General features: G+C 26.2%; 1 protein-coding gene across 1 annotated transcript; it reads left to right on the forward strand.

Annotated features, from left to right (window-relative positions):
* The first annotated feature begins 9,261 nt into the window (after nt 1-9,261).
* On the forward strand, nt 9,262-16,217 carry LOC114419057 (alcohol dehydrogenase-like 4). The gene is made up of 10 exons (XM_028384655.1): nt 9,262-9,500; nt 9,706-9,842; nt 9,991-10,040; nt 10,664-11,001; nt 14,198-14,280; nt 14,811-14,886; nt 15,023-15,084; nt 15,172-15,267; nt 15,476-15,637; nt 15,792-16,217. Exons 1-10 carry the CDS (start codon nt 9,413-9,415, stop codon nt 15,900-15,902), a joined length of 1,203 nt encoding a protein of 400 aa, XP_028240456.1. The 5' UTR covers nt 9,262-9,412; the 3' UTR covers nt 15,903-16,217.
* Nucleotides 16,218-17,747: the final 1,530 nt, after the last annotated feature.

Genomic DNA, 17,747 nt, shown 5'->3' on the forward strand with positions numbered 1-17,747 from the left:
CAAAATAGTAAATAAACATTAATTTGTTTTTATTGAAATAACGTAACCTTGAACCCACGTTGATCCTGTTTCATGATTTCACGGACTCCCACTTCTTCTCTTGTATCTGACATCTTCCATTGCCTGTGGGGCTTTTGTGTGATTCATGTGTGTTTGTGAATTGATTTTTACAATTTTCAACATTAATTTATGAATTTTCTTCAAGGAATCATGCATTCTAATTGATATTATATTAATATTTTTGTAGGTCTTTTTTGGATTCTTCCTCTTAATATATTTGGTTGCCATCCATATACATATTACACTTTTTGAATAGTCAAACAAGCATCTCCATACAAACTATATTCTAAGCTAATGATAACAGTGCTGACCAATAATTTCATTACTCCTTTTTGTTACATACGGAGTATATTTTTTAAGGAAGCACTTATATAGCACGTAAAAGGTTCTCTTGAATTGAATGTTGGTAAATTAATTGTTGCAATTAATGCCTTCTTCACCCACTAAATTTGTAAAAGTTACTACTAATAAAACATGTTGTAGTACTCTTCTCCTTTTCTTTGTTTGAGAGGCATTTATTTCAAGTTATGGAATAAGATTCTCGGAAACGTGGATTTTGGAAAATCATATTTTTTGGTTCCATACGAGTTTCATAAAATGTAAAATTATATTTTTTTGTCCTCTAATTTGTCTTTAATTTTGATTTTGGTCTCCTTCTAAAATTATTGTTGTCATTGGGTTTTTTATTGGATGATGACGGTCAGATATCATGTTCTGATTGCCCAATGACAACAATAATTCATATCTTCCATGCATTCGACATTCAATCAAAATATGACACGTGACAATCATCATTTAATAAGAACGTGACACGTGACAGTCAATATTCCTTTGTAACAGTCAACGTCCAATTCTGAATTGGGGAATCAAGATTGCGTAATTAGATAAAATAGGAAGACAAAATTCACCAATAATTTTAAAGAAGGACCAAAATCGAAATTGAAGATAAATTAGATACCAAAAATGTAATTTTGCCTTCATAAAAAGGATCTTATCAACATGTTGAACTAAAGTGAAGAAGTTTGAAGTGATCTATTGGTAGACCTGTTAATTTTGGCTATAGTAGCAAGTTGTGTTAACCAGCTATTTTAAATAAATAAAAATGAAAATATAATACTATGTTGTCATATGGAGGGGTATATTATATGATGGTATATTAGATAAATAAATAACGTTGGATTTATGAATAAAAGATTGGATGGTTAGGATCTTTTACATGTGTGGATTTGCAAACTCATTCTAGAAAAAATGGAGGCTAACATTGCACCACACTACCACTGAGATTGTCGATAGTAGTAGCAAACAAAACTGTCACCGTTTAGTCATAGATTTATTCACAAAATTTGCAAATTTGTTCCGACAGTTGCAAATCTGGTCACAACATTCACTTGTCTGGTCGTGGCGGTCGCAAATCTTTGCCGTGGGGGATTTGATGAAGAACTTGAGCCTTGCATGTTGGTGAAAAATATGTATAATGAAGATTTGATTCATTATGTTATCAATTTTAGTAAAAAAAATATTTTTTATTTTGTTATTATATTTATTATTTTATTAAATTGTTAATTTGACAAATCTTTAATTAAAATTAGAAGTTTGTTATCATGATAGAGATTATGATGATAAAAAACAAGTCTTTTATAATTTTAATCTAAATTATTTTTTATCATAAGTTTATTGTGAATAAGACATTAATAATTCAGATAATAATGATTTTTATTGGATAAAAATTAATAGATTTTTTCATTTATTAAACTACATATATAGATGATGTACATGTAGATGTCATGTTGAACTGACTTAATTAAGAATTTTTAATAGTTAATATTTTCTTGATATGTCAATAGGATACTTTCATGAAGAAATATATTAGTTTTAATTTTTTTTTAACTTGAGATTATTATAGTATTTAACAAGTTATTTGTTATATTTTAATTTTGGACATTTAATGTCTTAGGACACAAATTGGATGAATATTAGATATAATTAAATACTTGTAGAATTAATAATTAATCAAGAATCTATCAATTCTAGGTAGTGAGTTTAAGCTCTATGATAGAAGTAAGACATTGGTCAAAACAATTGAATCAAAGAAGAAAAGAGTTTCTTAAGTCATTTCTTGAAGGTAAAAGTTATTATATCTTATTATCTAAACGTTAAGAAATGTTGTTAGACGCCTACTTAGATTAGTAAATTAATCAAATTAATTTTCTACCGATTTAGTATTGAACTTATAGGGTCACACATAAATGAGTTTTTCAATCTTTGTAAAAAAAACTAATTTATTTAATAATTAAATTAAAAAATTTAATTTAATCAAATAAATATTTTAGTGGAATATTATTATATTTTGTGCTAACACCAAGAATATAAATAATATGAAAAGGAGTATTATTTTATAATTATGGAAGTTGTCCATAAAATAAGAATAATATTCTATTGTTACATACCAGAATCAAATCATGTGATTAATTATTGTAATTAGTCATGTGATTAATTGTGAATTATTTTTATCTTATATCATGAAACTCCTTAAAATAAAAGATATAAGATAATTTTTATTTTTATAAAGATAAATAGATATGAAATTATTTTAAATAAAATTTTTTTCTTTGTAAAATGTCCAACTCCATATCTCTTTAGCGTTGTAAAAGAAGTATCTATCCAGGCAAAGTGCACTATACACAAACTAGAAGAATTCAAACATAGGTTTAGACCTGAGAAATAAAAAGAAGATTTGTTCTTTAGAGTTTCACTCATTGAAGAATTGATAACACGAGTTTCAAGGTGGATATACTTAGAGTTTTCACATTATTAAAGAAAAAATTTGTTACTTAAAAATGCACATCCGATTACACAAACCTATTTTTTTTTCTAGTTAGTATTGTTGTATATCTTTAAATACAAAATAAATCATAATTTTCCTCAGCAAGTTTGAGAACACTTTTATATAACTATCATGACATTCCACTTGAATTTGTCTAATAGAAAATTTCATAATTGTTTGGCTTCCTATTCCCATGAGAAAGAAGGGTGGGTATTTGGATTCCTACATAAATGAAAGTTATTTTTTACAATAACTATATATCTTTACTTCATTATCCTATATTTTGTTGTTTTACTTTTATTTTTTTATTAAATATTTTTTTAAAAATTACTATTATAATAAACATGTTCATATCATAATATCCTCAAAGATAATATTCCTAAAAATGTGATTCTTGAAAAGAAAATTTCATTCGTTGAAACAAATTCCCCCTTAAAACTAATGCTGCGTAGTATAGAATCATTCAGATTTTTTATGGCTTGAAATACTTTGTAATTTGTATTATCTGAATAGGTTGTCTTGTCTATTATTGTTGCATGTATGTATTTTGGTATAAAGTTAATAAATATATGATACTTGATTTTCGCATCCAAATGAAGGATGAAACTAAAGCTTCTTAAAGTATATTTAATGGGGTTCTTAAATTAGGGGTCTTGAGCTCAAGACTCACTTATCCATCATATCTATCAGTATTTTTGTTTAAGAGTCGCTGTAGGTTGGATTCTAGAGAAAAAAATTTCAAAAAAACTCATATTATTCAAAAAAATATATTTTTTTCAAGTAAAATCCAATAACCTAAATTAGATTCTACAATTAAAGCAAAAAAATAATAAATTTTTTTACATCCTATGTAGTATTATGAGACAAAAAAATGATTTAAAAATTTAAAATGGATTATTTCAATGAGAATGTTGTTGGATAGGCTTATGTGCTTATAACACGTTCTTATGTACTACTTCTCCCTAGGATGAAGACAATGAAACACCTAGATTAACAAACATTAAAATGAATGATGATTGTATTTGAATGAAGTTATGCTTGTTAGGATCCTTTCACTTAATATTTAATAGTATTTCATTAAAATTGTATTCCCTTTTCATTTAAAGTTTTATTATTTTTTATCATTTTTCCTCTTAAGTTAAATATAAATACTAAGCCTTCTTTATTTATTAAATATAAAATTAATTTTCAACCCCTTTAATATTAATGTATAATGTTACCTCAATATTTTGACTCGAATTTAATTTATTTAATTATTATTATTATAATTAAGTACCTTAATTTTTAATTTTTATAATAAACAATTTCATTATTTTTTCTATTAAAACTCCTAAATTATCATTTATGTCCCATTTTTTCTTAATTAAATCCATTAAATATTTTTAAACTCTTTTTCACTAAAATTTTGAATTCACCAATCAAAACATTGTAAATTATATACAAAAGCAAATATGTTTATAAAAATAAGATTTTAAAAACAATTTTTTATATAAATAAAAATGATATAAAACATTTATGAATATTAAATTACTGAGATATATATATATATATATATATATATATATATATATATATATATATATAGATAGATAATATAATTTTTTACATATATTTTAAATATTTATATACACAAGTATTAACATATATATCTGTATAACTTTAAAAACATATTAAGAATTACAATAATATAAAAAAAATATGAATCATAAACTTAACGTACATTCGTACAAGACAAGTTATTTTACAATACGATACTCATGGAATGAATGAATGATTGGCTTCAGGTTATATTATAAAATTAATTTTTTTATTGTTCTATTATAGAATTAATATTAATAATGGTAATCTAAATGAAAAAATATAAATAAATTTAACACATGGAGGTTTCCATAGCTTTCTAAATTTATTGGCGTCACATTGTTAAATATTTAATGGACCCTAAAAGTAAAAGGAGTACTTTAGGACCGTGGAACCAAATGTCTGGCATCAATCAATACGGAAGCAGAACTTCGATTTTTTTTTTTAAATAGTTAATTTTATCTTTGATGTGTAATCGGTTAATAAATGAGTTTATAAGAATTAAAATATAAAATTTTAGTCTTTAAAATTATAAGTAATGTCACAAATATATCATTGACTTCAGTCTTGTCAACGTGGATCGTGTATATTTGTCATAATATTTTTATTTTATTTTTCGACTTTTCATTTCGTTGATAAATAATCTATGAAAGATGAAAATGTAAAATATAATCCTTAAATATATAAAAAATACGACAAATATATCTGGACGTTAATAATAGATTGTGACTAATTATTATTATTATTACTATTATTATTATTATTATTATTATTATTATTATTATTATCATTATTATGTGTTTGTAATTTATTGCTCCTATTTGTTTAATATTTATGTAATATATTTTTTAAATTATCTTTATATATGTATATATATATATATATATATATATATATATATATATATATATATATATATTATTTTAATTTTCTTGTCAAACCTTAATCTTTGATATTAAAAAAAATTATATCTTGTATTTTATAATTTTATCAAATTTCTATTAAATTTCTCACTTTTAATCTTTAAAATTATTTCATATTTCAATTCCAACTTAAGTACCATTATATTTAGATTGAAAATAATATATCGAGAGTTTTGAGTAGAAAAAACACAACCGACCGTGAGATCAAATTTATTTATTTTAAAAAAGAATTTAATCAACTATTTTTTTGAAAGTCTCACAACAAAATTTAAACTAGATAAAACTAAAGTGAAATTATAAATCTTTTTCCTTAATCAATAAAATATATATATATACTTCAAATATGAAAGAATCCCTTGAATAAACCTTATGTGTTTCTACTTGAGACAACACTTATCATACATAATATATATAAAATGAAAACAATTACTAACAAATAAAGAACCCAAATAAATTTAAATAAAAAATACAATAATGTTCAAACTAATACAGAAATTAACTTTAAAATAAAACAAAAAATTAATACAGAGGTTTATTATTTGCCTTTGTGACATAGAGTTGTATCTCTCGTTGATTTAGGAGTTTAGGGATTACAGCGATGAAAGTTCAAATCTTAAACTATTTTACTGTTTTTTTAATATCTTTTTTCCTAGTCTCTCTCCTATGCAATTTATCATTAATATCCGGATATATTTGTTATATTTTTAGGAATTAAATTTTACATTTTCATCTTTTAGAGATGCATTTGTTAGTGAAGTGGGAAGACAGACGAATTATTCCAGTGACAAATTTATCCTTCTCTATCACATATATTATTTTATTAACTGTTGAGATATATTTTTGTACTTTTACATTTTCATAGACTAAATTATTATACATAAATAAAATTCACTATTTACCTTTAATAATGGTAATCTAAATGAAAAAAATATAAATAAATTTAACACATGTAGGTTTCCATAGCTTTCTTTATTTATTGGCGTCACATTGTTAAATATTTAATGGACCCGAAAAGGAGTACTATACGACCGTGGAACCAAATGTCTGGCATCGATCGGTTCAGAAGTCGAACTTCGATTTATTTTTTAAAAGTTGTCAAAGTTGGACATGGGGACAGTCATTATTATTAAATAAAAAATAAATGCCTAGTATTCTTTTTGAAATTCACGGAGTCCAGTTTTTTAGTTAAGATTATTTATATTATTATACTATAAATTTATTATAGATCAATTTAAATATAAATATTAAGTTAATTATTACCAAAAATAATAACTTTATCATTAATTAAATTTTATTAATAATTGGGTATACTGTTATAAGATTAATTTTATGTTTCTTAAAAAAATTAAATTTATCATTTATGTAATGATAAAGAATATTGTAATTATACATAGTTTTTATTACTGATGTAATTATACATAGTTTATTTAGTATGTGTTTGATTAATATATTAATATATACCATAACATGAAGTTCAATTAATTATTAACAAATAAGCTGTAAAAGATAAATTAAAAAATTATGATTGTTTATATTTTTTTTTCAAATGTTTAATTCATTTTTTATTTTTCATCTTTGGCCCAAGAATTAATTTGTTTAGTCTGTATTTGGATAAATATTTATAAAATTATATATAATTTTTTTTTTTGCATTTTAATTAAAATACTTTTTTTATTTTCTTAACTTAGAGCCCTACTTAAAGCCATTGGTTAGTATTTATCATTTATAAAACATCATGATTTTTTCTCTAACATAGAAAAATCACCTCAATTAATGAAAAAGCAGTCCCAAAATACTTTAATTATGGCAAATTTTCTATGAGGAGATAAAAATTGTGAATTTTGTAAATTTATGGGTGAAATTCACGAAAAAATTGAGAGAAAAAAATTCACAAAATTGTAAAATTTTAAGAGAGAAAAAATGTAATTAAGATTTTTTTATATTTATTAAAAAAGAAGCTTTATTATTATTACTCTCTAAAATATGTGTAAAAAAACACTTTATTTGATTACAATGGAATGAATTGATATTCTCAAACATTTTGTTTGATTATCTCTCGAAGTATAACAACAAAATCAAAATAAATATTCTCAAACACGCATCTCACGGATAATAAACTAGTTTGAATATAATAGATATTTTAAAATTGGGCGCCTCTTATAATGAAATGTCCGTCTTTTGCTTCAAACAATTGATAGGCATTAATATATATATATATATATATATATATATATATATATATATATATATATATATATATATATATATATATATATATATATATATATATATATATATATATATATATATATATATATTTCAGAACAAACAATTAATTTAATTAATGAAATTTTTTATTTATTCAATTAAATATTTAATACAAATTATTAAATAATCCCTAAAATTTATAAATATAAATAAAAACAACTTTATCATCTCAAAATAACTTTTACAATTCTTGAATTTATTCAAATAAAATAAGTACCGCAAAAACTGATTTTGCTCAAGGAGATGTGTTTTGATTATTATTCAAATAAGTAGGAATATCTTTTTCGGTCACTTTTATAATACCAATAATTAATTTATAGGGATTAAAGAAATAATTAAATTTAATTGATATTATTAAATTTGTCTTAAATTTATACAAAGTATTTTTTTTAAATTACTTTTAGCATTAATGAGACATACTTTAATTTTTTTAAAATATTTATATTTACTTTAATTTCTTTAGTCTATCTCATTATTAATATATTTAATGCTTTGATTTCTTGTTCTCTCTCATCATTAATAACTTTTTAATCAGTTACTAGTAGTTATTTATGTTATAAATGCACGTTGACAGACTAGGCAGGACAAGGTGGGGCACCAGTTAGATGTACAGTGTGGCGCATTTATACGCATAACTTTTTTCATTTTGAATTATTTTATAATTTTAAAATATAAATTGATATAAAAATCATATATAGTATATGTATTAATTAAGAAAGCAAAAAAGTTATAAAATTATTATTATATAAAAGGAGAAGATATTCAGCAGTTATTTATTTTTACTTGAAAAATATTACGCCGACAACTCTAACGGGGTTTTCTATTAATGATACTCATTCCATTTCATTATAATTATTATATATATAAAAAATTATTTCAAAATAATTATCATTTTATTTTTTTAATATAATATTAATTATATATTTTTTACTTATATTTCTTTTAATATTAATGACAAATAATAAAATTTATAAATAAATTAATAATATATAAGGTTGATTTTATAAAATTATTTTTTTATCTATTTAATATTTTTTTTGGTCTATCTAAAACAAGTAAGATAATTATTATTTTAGGATGGAGGAAATATTTTATAAAATTATGAATTAAAGTGACCTACACTTATCATCTCAGAAAAAATAAAGGTATACTAGTTTTAATATTGATGGTCTCAATTTATTTTTTCATTTAAATAAAATTAATTTTTAATTTCATTTTATAAAAAAAAACTCATAATAAATCTTATGCAGAGAAAAAAAAAATAAATGAAAAAGAGACCACAAGAGAATCCTTTACAAAAGATGAAACCGACCCACCATTCATGCACGCGTTGTAATTTAGCTGAGGTGACTTAATAGAGACTTTTTTCTACTTGTTGCATTTAAGAGACTATTAAAACTTGTATTTAAATATAACTTTGAAATGCTGGTCAATTCTTCAAAAAATAATTTAATTTAGTAATTATTATCAACATAATTTATTTTTCTTGTTGAATTTAAGAGACTATTAAAACTTGTATCTAAAAATATAACTTTGAAATCCTGGTCAACTCCTCAAAAAACAATTTAATTTAATTTAATTAGTATTCAACATATATCCAAACCAAACCAAACCAAACAGATGTGCAGTGTCAGTAAATTGCGCTGTATGTAGTGAGGGTCCTTTGGTTCAGTTTCATCAACCATAAATTTTCTCTTTGCGTTCCATCTTCTTTAGGCCATTCTTCCATAAAAACACAAAAAGACCCACAGAGAGGAACATGGCATGTCCAGCAATGGCAAATGGGAACGGCTCATTGAAGAACTTGAAGCTAAATGACACCAAGGGAAAGACCATCACTTGCAAAGGTTAGTGCAAACCCATATGACTTCAATTTCACAACATAGCATAATCATCATATTTTACATTAATTACTTGATGCAAAGAAAAAGAAAAAAAACTACTAACACGCAAAACAGATCCCCTTAATCTCTCATCTTATCTTGATCTTAATTTTCCATCATCATATTGAATATTCATGAATGTAAATTCATATGGGTGTGTGTTTATTAGCTGCCGTGGTATATGGTCCTGGAGAGCCCTTTGTGGTGGAAAACATTCTTGTTCATCCTCCTCAGAAAATGGAGGTTCGAATCAAGATCCTCTACACTTCCATTTGTCACACCGATCTTAGCGCATGGCGAGGCGTGGTATAAATTAATCTATATAATTGATTTATCTTTATATATATGTAACCTATGATCGTTTATTCCAATTAAAACCATATTCTAAGTTGTTTGTCTCAGTATTTTGTTTTTTGTTTTGTTTTTTCTCTCTTGTGATTGTGATCAACCAAAGAACGAGGCTCAACGTGCTTATCCTCGGATTTTTGGCCATGAAGCATCTGGGTAAGACTTTATGAAAACCACTCAAGTCTTTTTTTTTTTTTTTTTAAATCGGTTAATGTTAATTTTATTATAATATTAATTTTGTTAGAAGAGAAGATTGATTCTGCAAAATATTTTTTTTTCTTTTTTATCTTTTATTCTCGCTTAACTATCTAACTCATCTTATATTTTCAATAATTTTTATTTTAACCACCCAAGTCTCCTATTGCTAGTAAGTATCCTGTTTGATTTCGCATTTCAGATATAATTTTTCAAGTTATGGATGCGATTTTCTACATTTTCTACATTTAAGATGTAATTTTTAAAAGTTATAATATATAATTATAAGTTTAAAGTTTGAAATATGATTTTTTTTTTCATTGTTTAAGGTGCGTGTTTTCAAACATGCTCTAGGTCAACTCAAGTGGGTTATTGATGTCAATTTATATGTACAACATTTCGGATGTAATTTTCAGAATTTAATAATTATAACTTTAACGTGGTAAATCTGGTTCCTTTATTCTTAACATGTTTCCAAACATGCTAAAGATCAAAGCATGCACAACATGATTGTGAGAAAATGAACTAACTAAGATGAATTGGGGTATGGATGTTAATTTTCAATTTGATGGATATATATATAGGATTGTGGAGAGTGTAGGGGAAGGAGTGAGTGAAGTTGAGGAAGGGGACATAGTAGTGCCAATATTCAATGGGGAGTGTGGAGAGTGTTCGATGTGCAAGTGTGAGAAGACCAACTTGTGTGAGAGGTTTGGAGTGGATGCCATGAAGAAGGTGATGGAAGGAGATGGCACAACAAGATTCTCCACTGTTAATGGGAAACCCATTTTCCATTTCTTGAACACTTCAACTTTCTCGGAGTACACGGTGGTGGATTCGGCCTGTGTGGTCAAGTTTCTGGACTCCGATCACAGTCTCAGCCACAAGAACCTCACCTTGCTCAGCTGTGGCGTCTCCACAGGTTTCTCAAACTTCCCCTACGTACCCATACTTTTAACTAATTAACCACCCGTTCATGTTACAAGTTACACACACATATTTTGCTAAAAATTAATATCCACAATAAAAATAATCGCAACAATATATTTCTGAAACTAGTTCATTAATCTGAGACATTATATTTATATATCTATTTTTTTCTCTACTTACTTTATTGAATATTATTAATTACTTAAAAAATTATGTAATGACTACTTTTTTCTAATATTATAAATATTTAATTTTAATAAAAAAAAACTTGCTATTTTTTTTCCTAACTACTACTTTTGAAAGAAAAGAAAAACACTTGCTTCAATTTTTTGCCAAAAATAAATGCTTTTTTCTATTTTTTTAATTTCTATCTTCTACTCTGATGACGTTACTTATTATAATTGTTACTTTATTTTTTTTTCTTCTCTTTTTGCTTTTCATCCCCTTGTTGATATGTTTAAATGAAAAAGGGAAAACAAAGAAAATATAGATGACAGTATATATATTTAATTACCAAGCAAAAATACACTAAAAAATGAGATAAACCCTAAACATTTTCTAAGAAATTTTAGCGTTACCTGAGTTTATTAAGTATAACAAGCATTTATTTTTGGCAAAAATTTGAAACAAGTGTTTTTCTTTTCTTTCAAAAGTAGTCGTTAAGAAAATAAAATAGCAAGTTTTTTTTATTAAAATTAAATATTTATAATATTAGAAAAAAGTCATTGCATAATTTTTCAAGTAATTAATAATATTCAATAAAGTAATCTTATATTTTCAAATCAACATTTTTAAACACTTATTAGAAAACCCATTTACTGTTGTTGTTTTCGTATTTTTCCTTTTCTTATGGGTGAATACACAGTAAAATATCTTTTCTTTAAGATTACATGCATGAAAAATATTTTTGACAATTACAATTAAATAAATTTTCTTGTCCTTTTTTAAAATTTTGGAACAGTATTTTTGAAATATAAGTATAGAAAAAACAAATGAAAATTAAGATAATACGTATTGAAATAGTAATGTAAGTATGTAACCATGAACACACATAAATCCTGTTCCATGATTTCACAGACTCCCACTTCTGTTTTTGACATCTTCCATTGCTTACGGGGGGCTTTGTATAATTGTTTGTGTATGTATTCATTTTTCAAAATTTCAACGTTTACACGTTTCATGCTGTGTTTTGTGATCACTGCTCTCCTCATGTGATCTATGACTCCTGAATTTTCTTCTGGGAATGATGCATTGTAATAGGTATTTTAAGATTTGGTAGCCATCCAATCACTTATTACAAATTGTACAAGATCATCTCAACCTTTAAAAATGTGTTGTTTAGGATAATATTAACAATTAATGAACATGATACATGAAATTGTTAGCTAGTAAATCTATAACTACTAAAGGTATATAATTTAGACATTATTATGATGAATATTTAACAAACTTTCAAAGTAAAAGACTTAAGAAACTTGACCAAGTCGTTGACTTAAAAATTTGGAATTTATAAAAAAATGAAAATATCTATCATTCTTTGTTGCGTTTCTGTTTCTGAGCTTTTCACATTGAACAAGTCATTTTCTGAAAATTTCCATTTCAACAACTATCTGTAAGCCGCTGGTGCCCAGGTAAGAGGGGGCAAAGACAAATCATTGAGAAAATGAATTTTGTCTTGGTATTGGTACTTTGCTGGCTCTTTCAAACTCAGAATATAATCTCAAAACCAATTTAAATATTTTTTATAATTCAATTTTTCTTTATTTTCCCATTACTTTATTTTTTGGTATCTCACATTTATCTCTTCTTAATTTTTTCATATATATTTTCTCATTCAAAAACAAATTACAAAATTGATGTACTATATTATTCAGTATATTGTTCCAATCAAAACATTCAAGTTATTATTATTATTATCATTACTATTATTATGGGTGAAGAGCTAAGAAATAATAAGAGTTGTTAAATTTATTTCATTTAATATTTTTTATAAATATTAAATTGGATCAATTTAATTATTAAAACAAAAAATATTAACATTAGATAGATAAATATTTAAATTTTATATATTTGAAAAGGATATTTTATTTAATGTTATATATATATCAAGTGAAAGCAAAATTTTGTACGAGAAGAATAAATTTAAATCATTTAATTATATGTTAATTTTTTAAACTTAAAAGTTATTTCATAACCACTTAAAAGAATCGTATATTTTTTTCTTCTTTTAAACTTGATATTTCATAATTGAATTCAATAAATAAAATATACTTTCTTATTCTCTCAAATAAACACTTCTTTTACTTAAAAAACAAACACTGAACAAACACCTCTTGAGATCTAACGATAATAATTAATCTTAATTATTATATTTTAAGAAGATAAATGATGAGAATAAAAAATAATTCTAAAATACTTACTCTTAAGGTAACTAAATATATTTTCTATATATTTATATTTATACATGTATAATTCTTAACAAACTCAGTAAAGTACTCAAAAAGAAGACTCCGGCATTAATGGTTGTCTGCTTCAATGCTTTGTCTGAATCTTGATTTTGTTATGAAAATTTGTCTGAACCTTGATTTTGTTATCAAAATATAAAGCTGTATTTGGTTTGCATTTTCTATTTTTTGTTTTAATTTTTTGAAAATTATTTTTATTTTTAAAAGATTAGAATTTTGAAAATATATTTAATTTGACTTCTTATTTTCTATTTTCAATACATAAAAATACTGAAAATGCATTTTCAAAAGAAAATATATTTTTAGATTTACTTAATAATATTACATGTCTTGTCACCGCTTTTCATTTTACTAAAAATGAGATTCATGATTTCAACTAAAAATGAGATGTTATTGTTTCTAGTGGTTGTTTAGAAAAAATATTTACACTGAAAATATTTTCAAAAATTCAACGAAACGCATTTTCATCACCATTTTAAAATAAAAACAAAAAACAACCAAACCAAATACTCATTCATCTTTTCATATCAAGTCGATGGCTGGCCATAATTGAATGGTGATAATTAAGTGTCGGCTATGCAACAAACTAGAAATGATGTGTGATTGTGAATTGTTGGATTGAAATTCCAATTAATTGTAAATTCCCTTATTATGTATTGATTCTCATTAATAAAAAAATCCAATTAAATGTGAGTTTTTGTTGTTATCAAATTAAATGTGTAGGGGTTGGAGGCGCTTGGAATACAGCTAATGTGCATTCTGGTTCAACTGTAGCTATTTTCGGCTTAGGAGTTGTTGGGCTCGCTGTCAGTTTTCTCTTCTTTTTATTTCCCCCCCCCCCCCCTCTTTTATCATTTTTTGTTAATGTTAATTTTAATTCGTTTAATTTTTTTAACTCTATATTCTCTGCATTTCTCCTTTTTAAAGCAAGTAATTATGGTGCTAGACTACAAAATAGGTGGCCATGTACAGAAAAGGAAAAATGATTAAAGATAGGGAACATTTTCTCATTTAATTTTTATTTGATCCCTTCCATGTGTGGATAACAATTTCTTCAATCGCTTTTTATGCCCCATATCAGTAAGTACCTACTTTATCTGATTCATGTTGTCTACTTATCTTAAACAGTTCCACAGAGCTTACGTGCCTCAATTGTTTAATTATTGATGAGTAGTTTGTTAAAAACGATGGCTAAATAAATCAAAATAAAAACCTTGGATAAATATGTTGTCATGGAAAAAAAATTGTCATGCATGATCCTATTTAGTTTAAACCTACTAATATATGAAGAAAAAAAAAAAAGAAAACGATTCATTTTAAATTGGACTTAATTCAGGTTGCTGAGGGGGCACGAGCTAGAGGTGCATCCAAAATAATAGGCGTAGACATCAATCCTGACAAATTCATCAAAGGTAATTAACTTCTTTCAATTGTTATTGATTTTTTTTTTTATCTTGGTCCTTTTTTTATTGATTTTGAAAATTTGGATTTTTTTTTTTATTTAAAAAAAACCCTTTAATGGCAATATAATGCATTCTTTGTGTTCAGCCCAAACTATGGGAGTGACAGACTTCATAAACCCTGATGATGAAGAGAAGCCAGTATACGAGGTTGGCATTTTGTGTCATTTCATTTTTTCAAAAGAAAATACCATCCATATATGCATTTTGATTTTTGACCAACAAATGTATTTGCAGAGAATTAGAGAAATAACTGATGGAGGTGTACACTACAGTTTTGAATGTACTGGAAACGTGGACGTTTTAAGGGATGCCTTCTTGTCATCCCATGAGGTACTATATTGCTATATTCAAGCTAGTTTTTTAACCCCTTTATTTATGGTTTCATTGTTATTATAGTTAATATTTCAACTGTGTATGTTTTATAAACTCATTCCTCATTTGAAAGCAAAGATCAATTTCAAACTCATCACATGAGATTTTACTAGCTAAAAATCATTACCTTATACTTTCAAATTTGGTGTCATTTTTTGTGACACAGGGTTGGGGATTGACTGTAATATTGGGAGTTCATGCGTCACCAAAGTTGCTTCCCATCCACCCAATGGAGCTCTTAGACGGTCGCAACATTGTAGGATGTGTATTTGGAGGTTTCAAAGGGAGAAGTCAATTGCCTCACTTTGCCAAAGAATGTGGACAAGGAGTAATGATCACCACTACTTGCAATTTCTTTCTTATAAAATTATGCAATGAGTTTTCATGAGTAAATAATGTTATTCTCTTATTATATTATTCAATTGAACAGAACTCGTGCATGGACTGATATTTATTTGTTATGGCGTTAACTAATCATTTAGGTGGTGAAGCTGGATAATTTCATCACTCACGAGCTACCCTTTGAGGAGATAGACAAAGCCTTCGATCTTTTGATCACTGGGAAGTCACTGAGATGCCTTCTGCACTTCTAAGAAAAGATGCCTTTTAGAATGGATGTGATAATTATGATATGAATTGTTCAATAGGAGCATATCTAAATAATAATGTGCAATACTCTCGGAAAGATGTCAGGGGTGCTTTTGAACAGTGTACTGGATCCAAGAAAGAAAATTAGAGGAAGTGTACTCAGCTTTGTTCACCTTCCATCAATTGATAATAGTGTGCTGTAGCTGTACCTCTACTGCTACTTTTTCTTTATTTCATTGCAGCCCATAAAAAACACTGCTTTGTAATTAGTAGAGATAAAATAAGAATTAATGTTATTTTAAGGTTAAATGTTATTTTAAGGTTAAATGTGTTGGAATTCAATTGATCATTGTACAATTTATTTTACACTTGAACGTGAGATCTTCAGAGAGGAAAGAAAGCGAATAACAACAGTTTTGTGAATTTGACAGTTATGCTTTTTAGAGAGAGTGAATGCAAAATAGGAAAAGAATTTCACACGTATATGAATTGACTTATTATAATGTGTATTTTTAACACGCAAAACTAAATTAATGATAAAACGTGAAAAAATACCATTGTCTAATTACAGTTAAATGAATTTTAACCGTTCACAAAACTAATACACAAAATCTTCTTAATTGCTAATAGGTCCTACACAAGTTTGTAATGACACAATAATACTCTTTCTTAATTCAAACTTGCAAGGCTTAGCATTCCTATTTTGTTCCTCATAGCTTCAAACTTGCTAGTCTTCAAGCCCTTTGTTAGCATATCTGCTAACTGATCTTCTGTACTGCAATGCTCCACTGCTAGTTTCCCTTTGGCCACTTGATCTCTTAGGGAATGATACTTGATCTCTATATGCTTGCTCCTTCCATGAGCAATTGGATGCTTTGCTAGATCAATAGCTGACTTGTTATCCACTTTCAACCTCATAGCACTTTCACACTTCACTTTCAGTTCATGCAACAACATTTGTAGCCATTGTGCCTGACTTGCACCAAATGTTGCGGCAATGTACTCCGCTTCACAGCTTGACAATGCTACAACATCTTGCTTCTTCAAACACCATGCTATTGGAGCCTTACCCATCATGAAAATGTAACCAGAAGTACTCTTCCTGTCTTCTGTATCTCCACTCCAATAAGCATCAATGTATCCGACTAACTCAGTAGTTGCAGGTCCTTCTGTACTAGGAAATAAAATTCCCCAATCGATTGTGCCCTTGAGATATCTAATTATTCTCTTTGCAGCCACCATGTGAGTTCTCTTAGGCACTTTTATGTATCTGCTTGCTACTCCAACACTATAGACTATGTCTGGCCTTGAGTGAAAAACATATCTAAGTGAGCCAATCAACTGTCTAAACAAGGTAGAGTCAACACCTTCATTAGTGGCATTTTTCTGCAATTTCACAATAGTGTTAACTGGTGTAGATACAGGTTTGCACTCAAGCATTTTAAACCTCTTGAGTACATCTATAATGTACTTCTTCTGATGCAGAAAAATCCCCTTTTCACATGACACAAATTCCATACCAAGGAAATAAGACAATTTTCCTAGATCAATTATCTCATACTCAGTCATCAGTTGCCTCTTAAGCTTCACTATCTCTTATTCATTGCTCCCTATCACTAACAGGTCATCCACATACAAGCATATGATTATCAAGCCATCATTTATGTTCAATCTTACATACGCACCATGTTCAGTTGAACACTTAGTGAAATTTAGCTTCTGCAATGAGGCATCAATTTTCTTATTCCAAGCACGAGGTGCATGCTTGAGTCCATACAAAGCCTTCTTCAACTTCATTACTTTGTTTTCCATACCCTTCTTCTCAAAACCAGGTGCCTGCTTCACATAAA

This window comes from Glycine soja, chromosome 7 (genome assembly GCF_004193775.1).
Source record: "Glycine soja cultivar W05 chromosome 7, ASM419377v2, whole genome shotgun sequence".
NCBI lineage: Eukaryota > Viridiplantae > Streptophyta > Magnoliopsida > Fabales > Fabaceae > Glycine > Glycine soja.